The following is a 14,531-nucleotide window of genomic DNA, read 5'->3' as shown; positions in this document are numbered from 1 at the left end:
GAGCTTTAAAATTATGAACAGTCTTTGGAGTAGAAACATACTCAAAGCTATGCAAGTAATTAGCTGCTACCTTGAATTGTCAGCAGCCTGTGATTAAATAGAGAGCAAGAAGGAAATTTGTATTGCACTTCAGGTGTTTCACAAAGGTTTTGAATTAAAGTAACACAATACCAATAACATTCATTCTCAGTTTGATAGAGTAACTACAGCAGGCTAAAAATCATCCCATTTACTGGAATAATCCAGACAGTACATAGAAATATACAGGTGTCATCTTCTGGATCCCTTTGTGCTGATGAACAGGTCAGTACAACTGTCACTGTACTGTGCGAGTAGGTCTCGGAGGTGCCAACAAACCAGGATGTGTGAAAGTTGTCTGCTTATGGTTCAAGCAAGAAATCAGTCGAATCTTCTCCATCTATCAGTGTAAACCATTCAAGCAAGCCAGGATGCTTTTGCTTAAAATGAAATGAGGAGCAGCATAAATTTTTTTCTCTCTGTGGACCCATGGGATCAGTAATTTCTGTTAGGACAGTGATGATTTACCCAAGATCACAAGAGAACTTCTTGTGCTGGTACAGCTGGGAGCCTGAGGGTGCAGAAGAGCGTGTCACAGGTGGTATTCAGACATGACTTTGTTGTTTTGTGTTTGTTGTTGGAGTGTTCATCTGTAGAACAACACCAGGCCTGGGCACCATCAGTAGCAATATACTGTTACCTGCCTTCTCACAAGTACCAATAAAAAGTGAAAACATATGTTTTCTATCTCAGACAACCTACCTGGATCTGTCCACACATGAACATTGCACTACTTTACTTTGGAGTGTCTTGTGGGCATGTAGCCAGTCTCTCCAGTCTTCATGGGACAGTTCAAAGGCCATAATTTCACCATTCATACTGACGTACTGATGTACTGAAGTCGTACTGATACAGGGATTGATCACATACTTGGCTGTGAATAGAGCTAAGCCAACAGGGATTGTTCAGGCAACATTGCTGCATCAACTTGGTCCCCAGCTGTGTGTGCTATTTAGAGTTATCCCAGAGAGGAGCAGAGGGAGCTTCTGGCCATTGTATCTTCATCTCTGAGAGCTGCTCCAACAAGCATTGGAGCCAGCTCCAAAAAGCTCTTGAGCTGGGAGCATTGGTCATATGAAGGCTCTTGGTCACATGAAGGTGTTCATTTCCAGCTGATAATCAAGAAGTTTGGTCATCCCTGTTGTATTGCCATACCCATTTCTTCATTCTTTATTTGCTAACACAATTTTTTCTCTCATTGTCTGTCATAGAAAAATTTAGCAAATTTAGTAACAAACCTTTACCTATAGTGAGTATCCTATATCATATCATTTAGTGGGGAAAAAAAAGATGAATCACTTTGCAAGTGTCAGGGGGAGGGACATTTTCCCGCCTCACTGCCAGGCACACATATATCCAAAGGGGAAGCTGTAGGTCCTTTGATTCCTGAGTTTGAGTACTTCAGTCTAGGTTTTATGGGTAAGCTTTTACATGATACTTTATTGAAAGATTGTCATTAAACTGAGCTCTCAAGTAAGAGATATTGCTTGAGCTATTGAGTTTACAAATTACAGCTTTACATACACTGAAAATTGGGAAACCCTGTGATTACAGAGTGATATTCTTATAAAGCTGTTATAGATGGCCATGGCAATTTTGTATAAAAAAGGAAATTAAATATATCCATTTGATCCCTGTAATAGAATCCTCAGCAGGACTTCAGCTACATGAGTGAAAACTTACACTTCTAAATTGATTTTGCAATACAGGACCAACTTTCTCTGAGACTGATTTAAAGTAGACACATAGGAAAGGGAAGGCATGAGTGCTCTTTTTGGGGAGAAGAAGGAAATACCTAAAACCCCTGTTTCTTTTTCTCCAGCTGTGCTGTCTAGCTGTTTATAGCTCAGAGACCAGAGCAGCAGAGAGTAAAGCAGAGTGCTAAAAGGAATGAAAGAGTTAAAGTGTATTCGAGAGAAGCGGGAACCGTGTAGATGTGTGGAAGGAAAATGCTTCCCAAAATGGGTCAAAAATAACAAATACAAAATGTACTGAATGAGCTTTTGTTTTTGCTTAAGATTAACTTAATTTTTTTAGAAGAGAAAAAAAATACTTTCTCTAACAACACGAACCCTGTGTATATTTACCTGAGGCTTATAGAAATAGCTCATATGACGAGTCTGGCTCCACAAACTCTGCCTAAGAAGCCTGGATCAGCAAAATTCAATCTGGAAGCTCTCTATAAATTTATGAAACTTGTCTGAGGTTTCCAAGTTAACTAATAAAGTAATCTTTTGTTTGTAAAAGATATAACGGTCTTATAAATTAATAGTGAAGTCTGTGGAAACCAATTTTCAGCATTCAGTGCTTTAGCTAACTTTTGTTTTAATTCTAACGATAAAGAAATGCTAACTCAAGACCAGATACACAAAGTGAGGGCTATTTATAAATATGTTTTATTATTTTTTGATATCTTTTGGGCTTTTTTGCTTAATGGAGACTTTCAGCAGTTTCATGCTTCAAATAAATCTTAAGGAAGAAGTTAAAGCAAGTAGTCAGCTGCTCTAAGGCTGATCAAATAGTGCTTTTCTGCCTGTTTTACTAAGAGATGAACAGGCAATCCCATTTATAGAGCGTACTACATGTTGACAGAGTGCATTACTTCATTTTGCCGTATTGGCAATTTGAGATGTTAACAAAACAATGCTGAGGTCGCTCTCATTCTGTATTGCCATCCTTGGAATGCGGCTTGGGTTTTCATTAACTCTGTCGCTACAAGGTACCACAGATGGAGGCAGATTTTATAGGGGGGGAGTAATAAACATTAGAGAACAGAAAGTTGTAAACAGTTGAAATTCTTTGTCCCTTGTGGATGAATTCCTTTTCCTTAACACTCTCTGATGTTCTCAGCATCATGTGGACACTTGGTCTGATTGGAGGTGAACGGGTGGATAGGTGGCAAGGGCTCTGATCCCTCCCAGCTGTTGTGTGGGGCGAAGTGGTCGCACTCCTGCAGCCAGTGAATATAAGCTTCAATATAAACAGTAAAAGTTTGGAGATTAGGCCCGGCTCTTGGCTCACAGGATTCTGGCTCTGCTTAGGAGCACAGATCTCATCCAGGACTGCTTCCAAGATTTCCCCTCAACTTTTCAATCAAGGGAGGACAAAAAGGGGGGGGGGGGGAGGGGAGGGTGGGAGTTGGAGGGAGAGAATAAAAAGGGGGAAGAGCATGGCTCTGCTTCACTGCTTCATTATTCCCACTTTTCCCTATGCTGGCTTGATTGAAATCACTGGTAAAATTACTGTGAATCTTTCCAAGGCCTTTTCTGTACATACATTTTTATGAGTCCTACCAGCACAGTTCAAGCAATACAAGTCACTTGAGAAGAATTTAACTACAAAGGAACTGGGCGTCCTTATTGCAGGAGGAGAGCAGGCTGGTGGGGGATTCTTCAGGAATAGCTGCAGTGCTTCCAATTCATAGTTTACCTTTTTCCAAAACAATTGCCTGAGAATAGGCCAGTGTTTTTATACAACCCAGCCTTTCTCAAGCTGTTTTGCCCACGGGGATCTTCCCCTCACAGATTAGCATAAGTGTCATTGCTCAGTGCTGCAGCTATAAGACCACTGGATCCCTCGATCTGCGAGGCGATTGGACTGTGCCCTGCCTCCACCTTTCTCCCAGCCTGCAAAGGGAATAGCCCCAGTTTGGGATATGCTGGAATAACTGCATTCAACCTCTGAGGGCTTCAATATACTTACATCAGTAAAGGATCCTGCAGCTTAAAACAATACAGCCCTTCAAGCAGGGAAGCTGCTTGGACGACGATGCATGTCTTATATGAATCATGCTTTTATGTTCCCATTGCTTTTTTAAAATCACTTTCTCAACAGTGCTTACACTCAGGGCTCCAGTTTCCAGGTAACAGAGAGCACCAGATGCCCAAGCACCGGGTGATTTAGCCTTTTGCTGGGTGCAACTGGGAAGCAGTTGTGAGCACTAACATATTATAACCCTTCAGTTAAAGGCAGCTTGTTTGGCATGAGGACTAATTTGTGAGAGTGAGATGCCATCTTTACGGCACAGCAGTCACGTCTGGTGCAGCTGTTGTCATGACTGCTGCAGGGAAGAACAAAAGTGCAATAAAGACACCTTTTGCTGTGTTTACTGGGCTGTTTTCAGCAATGTGTACTGCTAAATACTGAGTTACTCCATGAATCCTCTTGGGTAAGGTAATAGTCTGTTTTGCCTGGACGTATAAGGCAGGTCTTCTTGCAAATCTTTCCTCAAGTTCCATCCTCTGTGAATTTTGATTTATATTTTGGGAACATGTGACCATTGAAACAGACTATATAGCCAGCTGGACAAAAGGTTTTTAACAGAGTCATTCTTTCCTTTGGGTAGCACAACTTGTTGTAGGACTCTCTACATGGATATGTCTGCGATGGCAGTTTATACAGGCGGGCACACATAGCTGGGTCTTGAAATGTGTTCAGCAGATGAAACATGGTATCTGCGTTAGATTGACAAGTCCCAAACTCTTTTGACTCTATTGTCTGTATGGAGTAGGTCTTCAGCGACTGTAATTGGGACCAAGACACCTAGTCATGTTTAGATACTGACAGGTAGCTCTGAATCTGAAGATGAATCCCATATGGAACACTTGGACATGGTTGTCAATGTTTTGGTTTAGGTTTCTTTCCCTACATACTTTACAATGTTTTCAGGCTTAGGGTAAGTCACCCAGAGTGTTTAAGATTCTGTGTTTCCCCATTTCTCCTTTGAGTGCTGAAGTCAGTTCCCTGATATTCTTTCTCACTTGTCACAACAGGTCAGGGGAACTTTTATGCCTGGATCATCAGGTGATTGAAATGTTTTACTAGAAAACAAATATGCTTTGATGCTTCTGCAGCCTTGAGGACAAAAGAATGATGACCTTATAGCCAGGGAAACTGATGCTCAAATAAGACTCATTACTGCTTGAAGCCCTCAGAACTTCATACAGTGAAATTGTAACTATACACTGAAATTGTAACCAAAGCTGCTCTTCAGAGCAGAAGCAGACTGTGAATTTAAATTGCTAAAGCACAGTATAAAAATACTCATTGCTAACTGAGTGGACAGCCATATATACAAGTTTAAAATACCTCACAAGGAACTCAGTGTATGAGGTTATTGCATGTGATTCCATGTTATAAATACAAAAGAAGAAACATCACAGTAATGAGTAGAAATTTGTTGCAGTGGAAAAAGCCAGCATGCTGGCCTCAAACTACTTCATTTGCAACTTCCTGAATCCACTTCTAATCCATCCAGGAAAACTATCGCTGGCCTACAAACAGGCTGAATGGAGATTCTGATTTTACGACTGTGAGAAAATCCTCCTGGGCTGTACCACAGCCCAAGGCCCGCGACTGACTCAGTGTGTGTATCTTTGGTTAAGTCTATCCAGTGATCCAAACCAAGATCCAGTGATCCTGAAAATTCTGTGTTCCCATTTCCAATGTGGGCTGCCTGGCACAGCTTCTCTTCAGAGGGCTCTCAGGCTGTAGAGCAGGCTACCTGCCAGGGCTCCACGCTGCTGGAGATGGCACAGCCCCGCAGCTTGCCGGTGCCAAGACCTCAGGGCATCACAGGACCGTGGAAAATCCTAATTCCACAGTAATTCCTAGGCTGGTTTTCTGGCATCCCAGGTTCCCTCCCTCCCCTGGAGCTGAGATGTACTGGGATGCCTCCCAGGGGCTGTCACTCCCAGCACAGTCTGTGTGAGCGCTCTCCCACGGCTCAGAGAAAACAGGAATTTTTTGTCAGGCTCATTGCTAACCAAGCAGACTACTTCACGATTTGCCTTCTTCTTGCTCAAAAAAAAACAAAACAAAACAAACAAACAAAAAAAAAAAAAAAACAAAAAAAACCAAACCAAAGTATAGAAATTTACAGAATTTACAGTTCACGAGAAGTTTTAAAATGTTGACTTTAGACTCAATCAGATGAAAGTCAAATTTTGAAAAGCAAAGTTTCTTCTCAACTGGAACACTGGCTTCTCAACCAGCTCCAGTGAATACAATGATTACTAATATCCTGACCCTTAATGTACAGCTGAAATCCACAACAGAAGAACACAAGATCCATCTGCTTACATGATCCTAAAATTATTGACAACTACAGAAACATGATGTTTGTAACCACTTCACTTGCAGCCTGAAATGTATTAAACAATGACTTCATCTGAAGAGGTTTGTTAGCATTATGAATATTATTACTGTTGGTCACAAGAGGCTTGGTCTTGTTCCAGTCTTGAAACAATTACTTTTACACTGAAATACTGGTTTTTGAATTACAACATTAAATCAAAATGTACAGTAGCCACATTGCTTCTTGGGAGGTTTTACTGTGTAGTTATTACTCTGCACACTAAATGGATTTTAGCAATCCTATACTATCCACAAAACAATTTTGAATAAACTTTAGGTCTGTGAAAGAGCCCTTCCCCCTCCCAAATTCTTGTCAAATGCCCAGATGGTAAATTTAGATAGAAGCCCATGCTTCTAGCCAGTTGTTGATAGCATTCCTCTTTCTACTCAGAGCGAGCGAATCATGTATCTGTAGCTGATTTGTTTCAAGTTAGTGTTTTTTAAGTTTTTTTTATACAGCTGCAATTTCTGTAAAAGTCATATGTAATGAAAGAAAATTGTGCTCTTCTGCCTCTCCAGTTCTCAGAAGACATTTCAGGGAGAAAGTTAATTGCTAGTGAGAGCTCAGCCCAGTAATGCAGTTCACAGTGAATGTGAGTTGCAAGGAAATAAACAAGGAAGGAAATGCTTGAAGGGCTACCCACTTTCAGGAACTAGAAAAATCTTCCTGTCAATTGTTATTTGCCCAGATGTGTATCATTTACAGAGATGAGACTTGACTGGGATTTTTGCTTGTATGCTTAAGTCCCTTAAATTGTTTTGAAACTCTAAACCTGGAAGTTACATTTTCTTTCTATTTTTTTCCTTCTTCCCCCTCCTTCTTCTCCCTCCCCCCTTCATTTTTTTGACCCTAATTCTCATCTGCCTTTTTAGCTATGTCTGTCAGCAAGGAAAATCAAGCCTAGAAAAAAAAATATACTTGAAACTGTCAGTTCTTTTCACATGAAGCAGTGAGTGGTCCCATTTATGTAAATTGCAGCCTTTGAGGAGGCAGGATAACTGTTAGTTTCTTCTGCAGCTTTTAATCCCAAATGAATTCTAATGACCTACAGGATTAATGCTAATTTTTATTGAAAAACTGTTTTCTGCTATGTGATAGGATCATGTTTTTGATTTACAAGTTAGTATTTGGCATTTTATTTTATAGATATTCTAGCAAGTTTTCACTTATGCTGAAGGTAGAGACCAATGCGCAAACATAAGGGATGAGAAGTAATTTAATCTTTTTCTAAAATACAAGACTTTTAGATTAAATTTCTTTGCCAAGCTGCTGATAACTGATAATGCAGTTATTGGCAGTAATGTGCACAATCACACACAGGACATCACTGGCCTATAAATTATACAGTATATATATAGTGGCCTATAAATTAATTAGTGTCATGATTTATTGGATTAAAAATTAAAAAAAGGATGAATGTGGTAATTCTGACACACCAGTACTAACACACTCCTGGATGCTTGCTAACACACCTTTATTAGGGAAAAGGTTTCCTTTGTGATCGCTCCAGGAGTTGTCTGTTTCTTATTCTTCAATGCTCACATTATCTTGAGTCTCACCTTCCCCTGGGGCTACTTATAAATTGCTGCTGCTGACCACAGGCAGAGGGCATGGGGAAGAGTGGAGGGGAGGGTCCTCCTCTAGATGCTTATTGATGCCATTCTTAAGAACTGCTCCTCCTACCCCACTGCAGAGCACAGTTTACCAGTTTGAGTTTGTAATCTGGAGTCCAGTTTGCCATCTTGGGCTTCACAGAGCTGGACAGTGTGGAAGCATTATGTGGGTGTGCACAGGGTGCAGGTCCTCTTAGATGCTCAGGTCCACCACCACATGGGGGTTTGTGTCTGGGAAACCCAAGCTGCTTTGTCTCTGCTTCTCCACTGGTATGAGCAACACTTGGGCAACTGCTCCTTGAGAGCTATAAGAGTTTCATGCTCTTCTAGGGTATTAGATATCATATAAAGGGATTTCAGACATCTGGGAAATCACAGTGACTGAGTTCTTTCTAAATAAGGTTTCTTTTGTCTGAGAAGTTTTATGTCACTGTTCTGAAAAAGCAGCTCTGCAAGTGAGATGGCATTTCATTCTTCATGGGCATTAAGTACTATTTCCCTTAGTTCTGTTAGAAAGTGGTGAAACTATCAACATATTTTGATAGGGAGCAAAAAAAAAGAAGTTAGTTCTGAACAGAGGATCTTTGCAATGTTATTATCTCTAAATTCTGATTCTTTAGTTTCTAGTTTCCATTTATAGAGCTTTATGCATTTCATTTACTTGTCTGTCATCTTTTCTCTCTCTTCTTTTTGGGACATAGACGTCAACTGTAACTTGCAATGACTGAATGAACATTTGGCCAGGATAAGAAAATTGCTAATTCCCTGTGGAAGAAGTGTGCTGCCAGTATCACTCTTGGCTTTGGTTCATCAGCCACAGAGGCAGGTCTTTTCCAGATTTGGAATTAGCTCTGTGTGGAAGCTGCGTTCATGTGCTATTAGAAAGGTCAAACAAAACAAGACGTTCATGCTTGCTTGAAGCTTTGTTCCCTGAAGATGTTGTCTGTTTTTTCACCTGCTAAGTACAGGAATCCCAGCTTTCCTGAATTAAAAGAATCAAGACACTGAAACTATTAATGACTTTTCTGAAAGTCAAAGTGAGATTTAAAGGTTGATCCCATAGCTGGGCTCCCAGTGGGCTTCTCACTTAACTGCAGGTGCCTGCAGGGCAGCCATCTGAGCTAACTGTCATGGACTCCCACTGCAGGGAAGTAGGCACTTCAATTTACACCACCTATTTTAGATGTCTACTTGGATTGACAGAAATTGTCCACCGCATGTGTCAGTTTCTTCCTCTAGACTAAGGGAGCCTGGGGTGATAAGCCAAGGTGGAGGTTGTACATGTTTACATTTAGGTGAGGCAAACCCATTACTGCCTTAAGGACCAAGCTGGCCTCTCTCCCATAACAGTATGGATCTGGAAACTTTTTCCTACTTCATCTGATGTGACATCAGACAGCTTGAGTCACCAGTTCAGGGAGTCATGGCAGACAACTAGAGAAGTCACTTCTCCCCAATTTCATAATTGCATGCTGTCTGCAACTGAATAGCTAGTTCCCTTTGTTTCATAGCAATTAGTATTGAGAAAGCACTCAGTTTATAGAGTAACACTGGGAAAAACAAAACCTGGCTTCATTAATGATCAGCACAGTAAAATTCAATTCCCTACACACTTTCTAGCTGCTGTGTTGGAAGCAACTAAATGGAAAGCGTTTAAAAAACAAAACAAAACAAACAAAAAAAAACAACCCAAGGAACCAGTACCTCCTACAACAGAAATTATTTAAAATTAATTACTGAAAAATTTCTGGTTTATGTTGTTTTTTCTTCATTGAGTAGACTTGGAGTGAATATGCACAAAATTAACTGTTATGCTTTGTACCATAGAATCACAGAATGGTTTGGGTTAGAGGGGACCTTAATGATCATCTAGTTCCAAACACCCTGCCATGAGCAGGGACACCTTCCACTAGACCAGGTTGCTTAAAGCCCCATCCAGCCTGGTCTGTTATCACTGGTTAAGAGAATCTGACTTGGAAGGTTTACACTTCCCAAAGTGAGCTGCATGCATTCCTTTGGTACCCATTATCAGGTAAATAATGAAAGAAGGAAATCTGAAAGGAACACCTGGGAGGAATCATAAATGAATGTGAATAAGGAAGGAGTATGAAAAGGTAGTCAGAAATGCTATAAAAGATCTGTATGTTAATCCTAGTCCCTAATAGATTATGGATGGCAACAGATCAGTGCAGCTCAGTTCATTACTGCTCATTGAAGACCAGGGATGTGCTCCAAACCCTGGGCAATTTGAAGTCAGATAGAGTCCTTAGCCACCATGAATGCAGTGTAAACAAGCTTTCTAGTCACAGCTACAATAACTTGCTTTCAAAATCCACAAAATTTTTGGTTTAAGTTCTGGCCTTTGAAAACCCCTTCTGTAATTGGCAATTGGTTTTAAATGTTGTTGTTAGGTGCACAAAAAATTTGGACTGTACTATGAAATTTCTGATAGCTGCAACTTACCAAATCCTTTAAGATTTTATAAATGAAAGTACTTAAAAAGCCCTTTCTGCCTGTTTTACTTATTGTGTGGACAGAAAAAATTGCATCTAGTAAACCTGCATTTTTCGGGGTTGACACAGCCCCTTGCCAAGCCATAAATTTCTGCCTCTTTCCTTGTCACTGTGAAAAGTTCTACTTACACTTTCCTGCTTGCATATTCTTTATTTTTCATCTTAGCTGCACCAAGGTAGGAACCTGTCACTATTGCAAAGGCACTTCCATGCACACCCTTCTTCTGCCCCAAGTACCCTCCTCCCGACTAGATACCCTCCTGCCTTCCTTCGTGCCAGCTCTGGCACTCGTCTCCTCCCTCAGAGAGCTGATTCAGCCTGTTAAATGGGAAGAAAACTGCACGCTCCGTTTGCTGTATCGGTTTGTGACAAGCACGGAGGCAGAGGGAAGGGAGGCGGCGGTGGCAGCTTTCGGCTGTGAGGGGGGTGGTGAAAAGGGTTACGGGAGCCAGACTCTCCTTTACAATAGTAATGAATTGCTAGCTCAGACGAATTCCACCTGCAAAACTTCACCTTTAGTGTTTCCCCTCTTTGGCTTCTCCCTCTAGGGCATTCTTCACCTTCCTGCTTTATGGTTTTCTCCCTTTTCCTAAACTACTCTGTTACATTAACGTTATGCATCTCTCCCTTTGCTAGTCTTTTTCTTCCCTACCTTCAAGGTGGGGGTTTCTGATCTCCTCCATACTATTCTTTTCTCTTTGTGGTGTTGGTTGAAACATGCTCCCCCATATTTTAAGCTTTTTCTGATGTTTAGCATTGCCTTTTGCATAGACCATTTTCAAGAAGATAGGGCTAAACAGAAGGTGGTGATGCTGTGGAGCTTAAGGGTAGAAATCCTGGATGCCTCTCCCCACTCTTGTTTGCCTGCTTTCTCTGGCTTTCTGTGGTCAAACACCATACCTGCAGAGCACAGGAAAAAACATCAGGAATCAGAACATATGATATCTGTAGAGTTCTTGGGTTGAAACCATCTCCTTGAAATAAATAAAAAGCTGAACATCAGAAGGGAAAATCAGGCACTTGGATGCTTTTTTAAAAAAAAAAAATCTTTTTTTGTGTTTTTTTTTTTGTGGTTTGTTTTTTTTTTTTCCCCCACCTGCTTGGAGATCCTGATGGTTAGAAATGTTTGATAAGGTTTCTTTCCGTTGGGTGCTGCTTTCCATGCACACTGTGCAACTGCTAGAATATCTACCCTGCCTTGTTTTCTGGGAAGGGGGTAAAACACGTTATTAATCTTGAGAGATAAAAATGGACTGTATGGGTAAAGGCAGACACTGTATTCTTTGTTCACACCAAGCTAACTGAAAATTACCTCCCTGTCCATGGGACCTCTTAAAGATTATTTCCTCTGCAACAGAAATTAAGACCCATGGAAGATCGTAACTGGAAGCTTTTTGGGTATAGTACATTGTCATCAGAACACATAAAAACTTTGGCTCAACCAAACTGTCTTTCCAGCTTGTATTTTAAGTTATTTTACATTTTTTTTTCCCCCAAATACCTTTTGTTTTTCCTTGAAAGAATGGCATTACCTTTGTTTAGGGATAATACAATGTGCTGGTAACACCTTTGCCTAGGTTGTAGGTCAGAAACAGTAAAACTCATTAATTTCATGCATGTCATGCAGGACTAGAATAAGGCCGCTTCCTCAGAGAACAACTGAGAGTAACTGGGGAGTTACTGTGCTGTGATTTGTGCAGAGCATTGAAAAATCATTAAAAAGACAGAAGAGGGCTCAGGAAATCATCTAGCCTGTCCCTCGCCCTGCTCTGCTGAGGTCATGCCTAACTGAGGTTTATGTATTTTTAAACACTTCTGTTGATGGAGAATGATGTGGTCTCCCCAGGCGAATCATGACTAGTTCTAATACAGCAGAATGCAGTTTTCCTTCAGAATTTCTTTCATCTACGACTGTTTGTGTAGATACATACTCATAAAATTACTAATAGGTCGTGAAATAACATTTCATTTTCCAAAGCCTGCATGTTAAAGAATCATGAACCAGGCCTCCCAAATCACGCATTATAAAAACATGCATTATAAACTCAGTTTTAGATGTTCCTCTCTTCTTAACCTTTAGGTCCTCGCTGGCAGCACCTGGAGCGTGGCGGGGTGGTCCCGGTGCTGCCAGGGGCCGGCCGGAGGCTTTTCCCTGGGCGTAAAGGACGGGACCACTAGAGCCGTCCTCCCGAGCGGTCAGGGGCTTGGGTCGGCGCCCCCGCGCGGCACCTCGCCCAGTGGGCAATGGGGACCGCTTGGAACAGTCGTTGCCGGGCGAGGGGCCCTAGTGCTGCCCTGTCCCCAAGAAGCGGGAGCTCGGCACCCCTCCGTCGTCGTCGCCGCCGCCGCCGCCAGCCCCGCAGGTGCGGCCAGTCCGAGCGCAGCGGGCGGGAGAGCGGCCCCGCAGCGGGGCGGTCACCGGCGCTGGGCGGGAGGACTGAAACCGCCTCCTTCCCAGCGGCGCGGGGGAGCGGCAGCGGCGCCTCTCCTCCTCCTCCTGTTGCCGCCCGGCCCCGCCGAGGGGCTGCCGGCTCCGCGGCGGGGAGGGGACAGTCGAGGGCGGGCGGGGTGGAGGCAGAAGTTGCGAGGAGGGGCGCTGGGGGCTGAGGCTGCCGGGCGGGAGCCCAGGGTTGCCGTCTCCGCTGCCGCCGTCCGAGGGCAGAGCAGCGCCCAGCCCCGCCGCAGCCGCTGCAGCCTCCGCCGCCTCGCCGAGTGGAGGGAGCGGCCCCTCCGCCGCCCGCCCGCCCGCACCCATGGGGGACTCGGTGTTTAGCGAGAAGCCGGCGCTGCGGTATGCGGTGAGTGCCGGGGAGGGAAGGGGCTGCAGGAGACCGGGGCTCGCGAAGGGGCAGAGGGGTTGGGGTGCCCACGTGTGTCGGGGGTGTGCGTCCTTCCGTCCGTCCGTTCGTCCGTCTGTCCGTCGGTGTCTGCGCTCGGGCGCGAAAGCTGTCCCGCGGCGCCGCCGGGGGTGAGCAACCGGGGCCGGGGGAGGCCGGAGACTGCTCTGCCCCGGCGATGGGCGTGCAGGGGGACGCTGAGCCGCAGCCTTCCCTCTGCTTTCCCGTGCGGGAGTTCGGCGCTTTGCTGGAGATAACCTGAAAATTAGTTTTTTACAATAAAAAGCGGGCAGTGAGATCGCAGCCGTGGGGAGCTCCCAGGGCACTTCGAGAGCCCCGTTCCGCAGAGTCCCCTCCGAGACCCTGGCGGGACGAGCCCTTGCGGCAGAGCTGCTCCCGGTAACCGATTCCGGCACCGCTCCCGCCGCGTCGGGGATGATAAGACCACGTTTTATTATTTCCTTCGCAAGAGCTTGGGCTGTTGAGAAGCCACTTCCTTTCTACCAGCCTTATTAGGAGCATTTTCTCTGTTGCTCGGGCAGACAAAAAAAAAAAAAAAGCCGAGTAAAAGAGCCCAGCAGCCTCCTCTCCTGAAGGCATAAATAAATGCTAGCAGGGGTAATGGCATGAGAGGTCTGATGCTGCTTTCGTTCACACTTGTGTAAATAATGAGTAATTTTATTGCTGTCGATGAAGTTACGTGGGAATTGTCAGTCGTAGCCGGCTTGCTTTTGTGGTCCTGGTGAGTCCCGCTGCTGGTGTTGCCGGGATGGGTTGATGAGCGTGTCACATACACGATACAGTGTGTTGCTCGGTTCACTTTGATTCTTTCAGTATTGGCAATTAAGTTTCTTTTTATGCTTGTTTAAGCCTTTTGTGAACAGTTTAGAGTAGGAGAGGTTACTTGGTTTTTCTTTTTTTTTTCAGGAGGAAAATTTGTAAATACTTTTGCACTCATTCAACTTTAGATATTAGTGCATTCAGCCACTCCAGTAATGCTACAGCTTTTAGAGGCAATGGCATCTTGGCTAAAATAGTTATATAGAAGCAAATATATTTTGTATCATGTATGAGTATCATAGAATCATAGAATAGTTTGGGTTGGAAGGGACCTTTAAAGATCATCTAGTCCAAACCCCTTGCAATGAGCAGGGACATCTTCAACCAGATCAGCTTGCTCAGAACCACATCCAGCCTGGCCTCGAATGCTTCCAGGGATGGGGCAGCCACAACTTCTCTAGGCAATTTGTGCCAGTGCCTCAGCGCACTCACGGTAAAGAATTTTTTCCTTATATCTGACCTAAACCTACCCTCTGTAAGCCTGAAGCTATTCTCCCTTCTGTCACTGCATGCC

The 14,531-nt window shown here is 43.5% G+C and overlaps 1 protein-coding gene across 2 annotated transcripts in view; it reads left to right on the top strand.

The window, feature by feature from the left end:
* Window positions 1-14,531, top strand: part of ARHGAP6 (Rho GTPase activating protein 6) — a 324,930-nt gene that overhangs the window by 150,691 nt on the left and 159,708 nt on the right. The window contains exon 1 of one of the 2 annotated variants that reach the window (XM_062603831.1): window positions 12,808-13,138. The exons of the other annotated variant lie outside the window; for it this stretch is intronic. Coding sequence (XP_062459815.1) covers window positions 13,094-13,138 — 45 coding nt within the window. The 5' untranslated portion in view covers window positions 12,808-13,093. Of the gene's footprint in view, window positions 1-12,807; window positions 13,139-14,531 lie in introns of those variants that run through there. 2 annotated transcript variants of the gene reach the window in all.

This window comes from Pezoporus occidentalis, unplaced genomic scaffold (genome assembly GCF_034315485.1).
Source record: "Pezoporus occidentalis ecotype Australia unplaced genomic scaffold, CSIRO_AGI_Poc_V1 ctg81, whole genome shotgun sequence".
In the NCBI taxonomy this organism is placed as follows: domain Eukaryota; kingdom Metazoa; phylum Chordata; class Aves; order Psittaciformes; family Psittacidae; genus Pezoporus; species Pezoporus occidentalis.
Note: the sequence above shows the minus strand (reverse complement) of the source record. Positions and strands in the feature narration are given on the sequence as shown.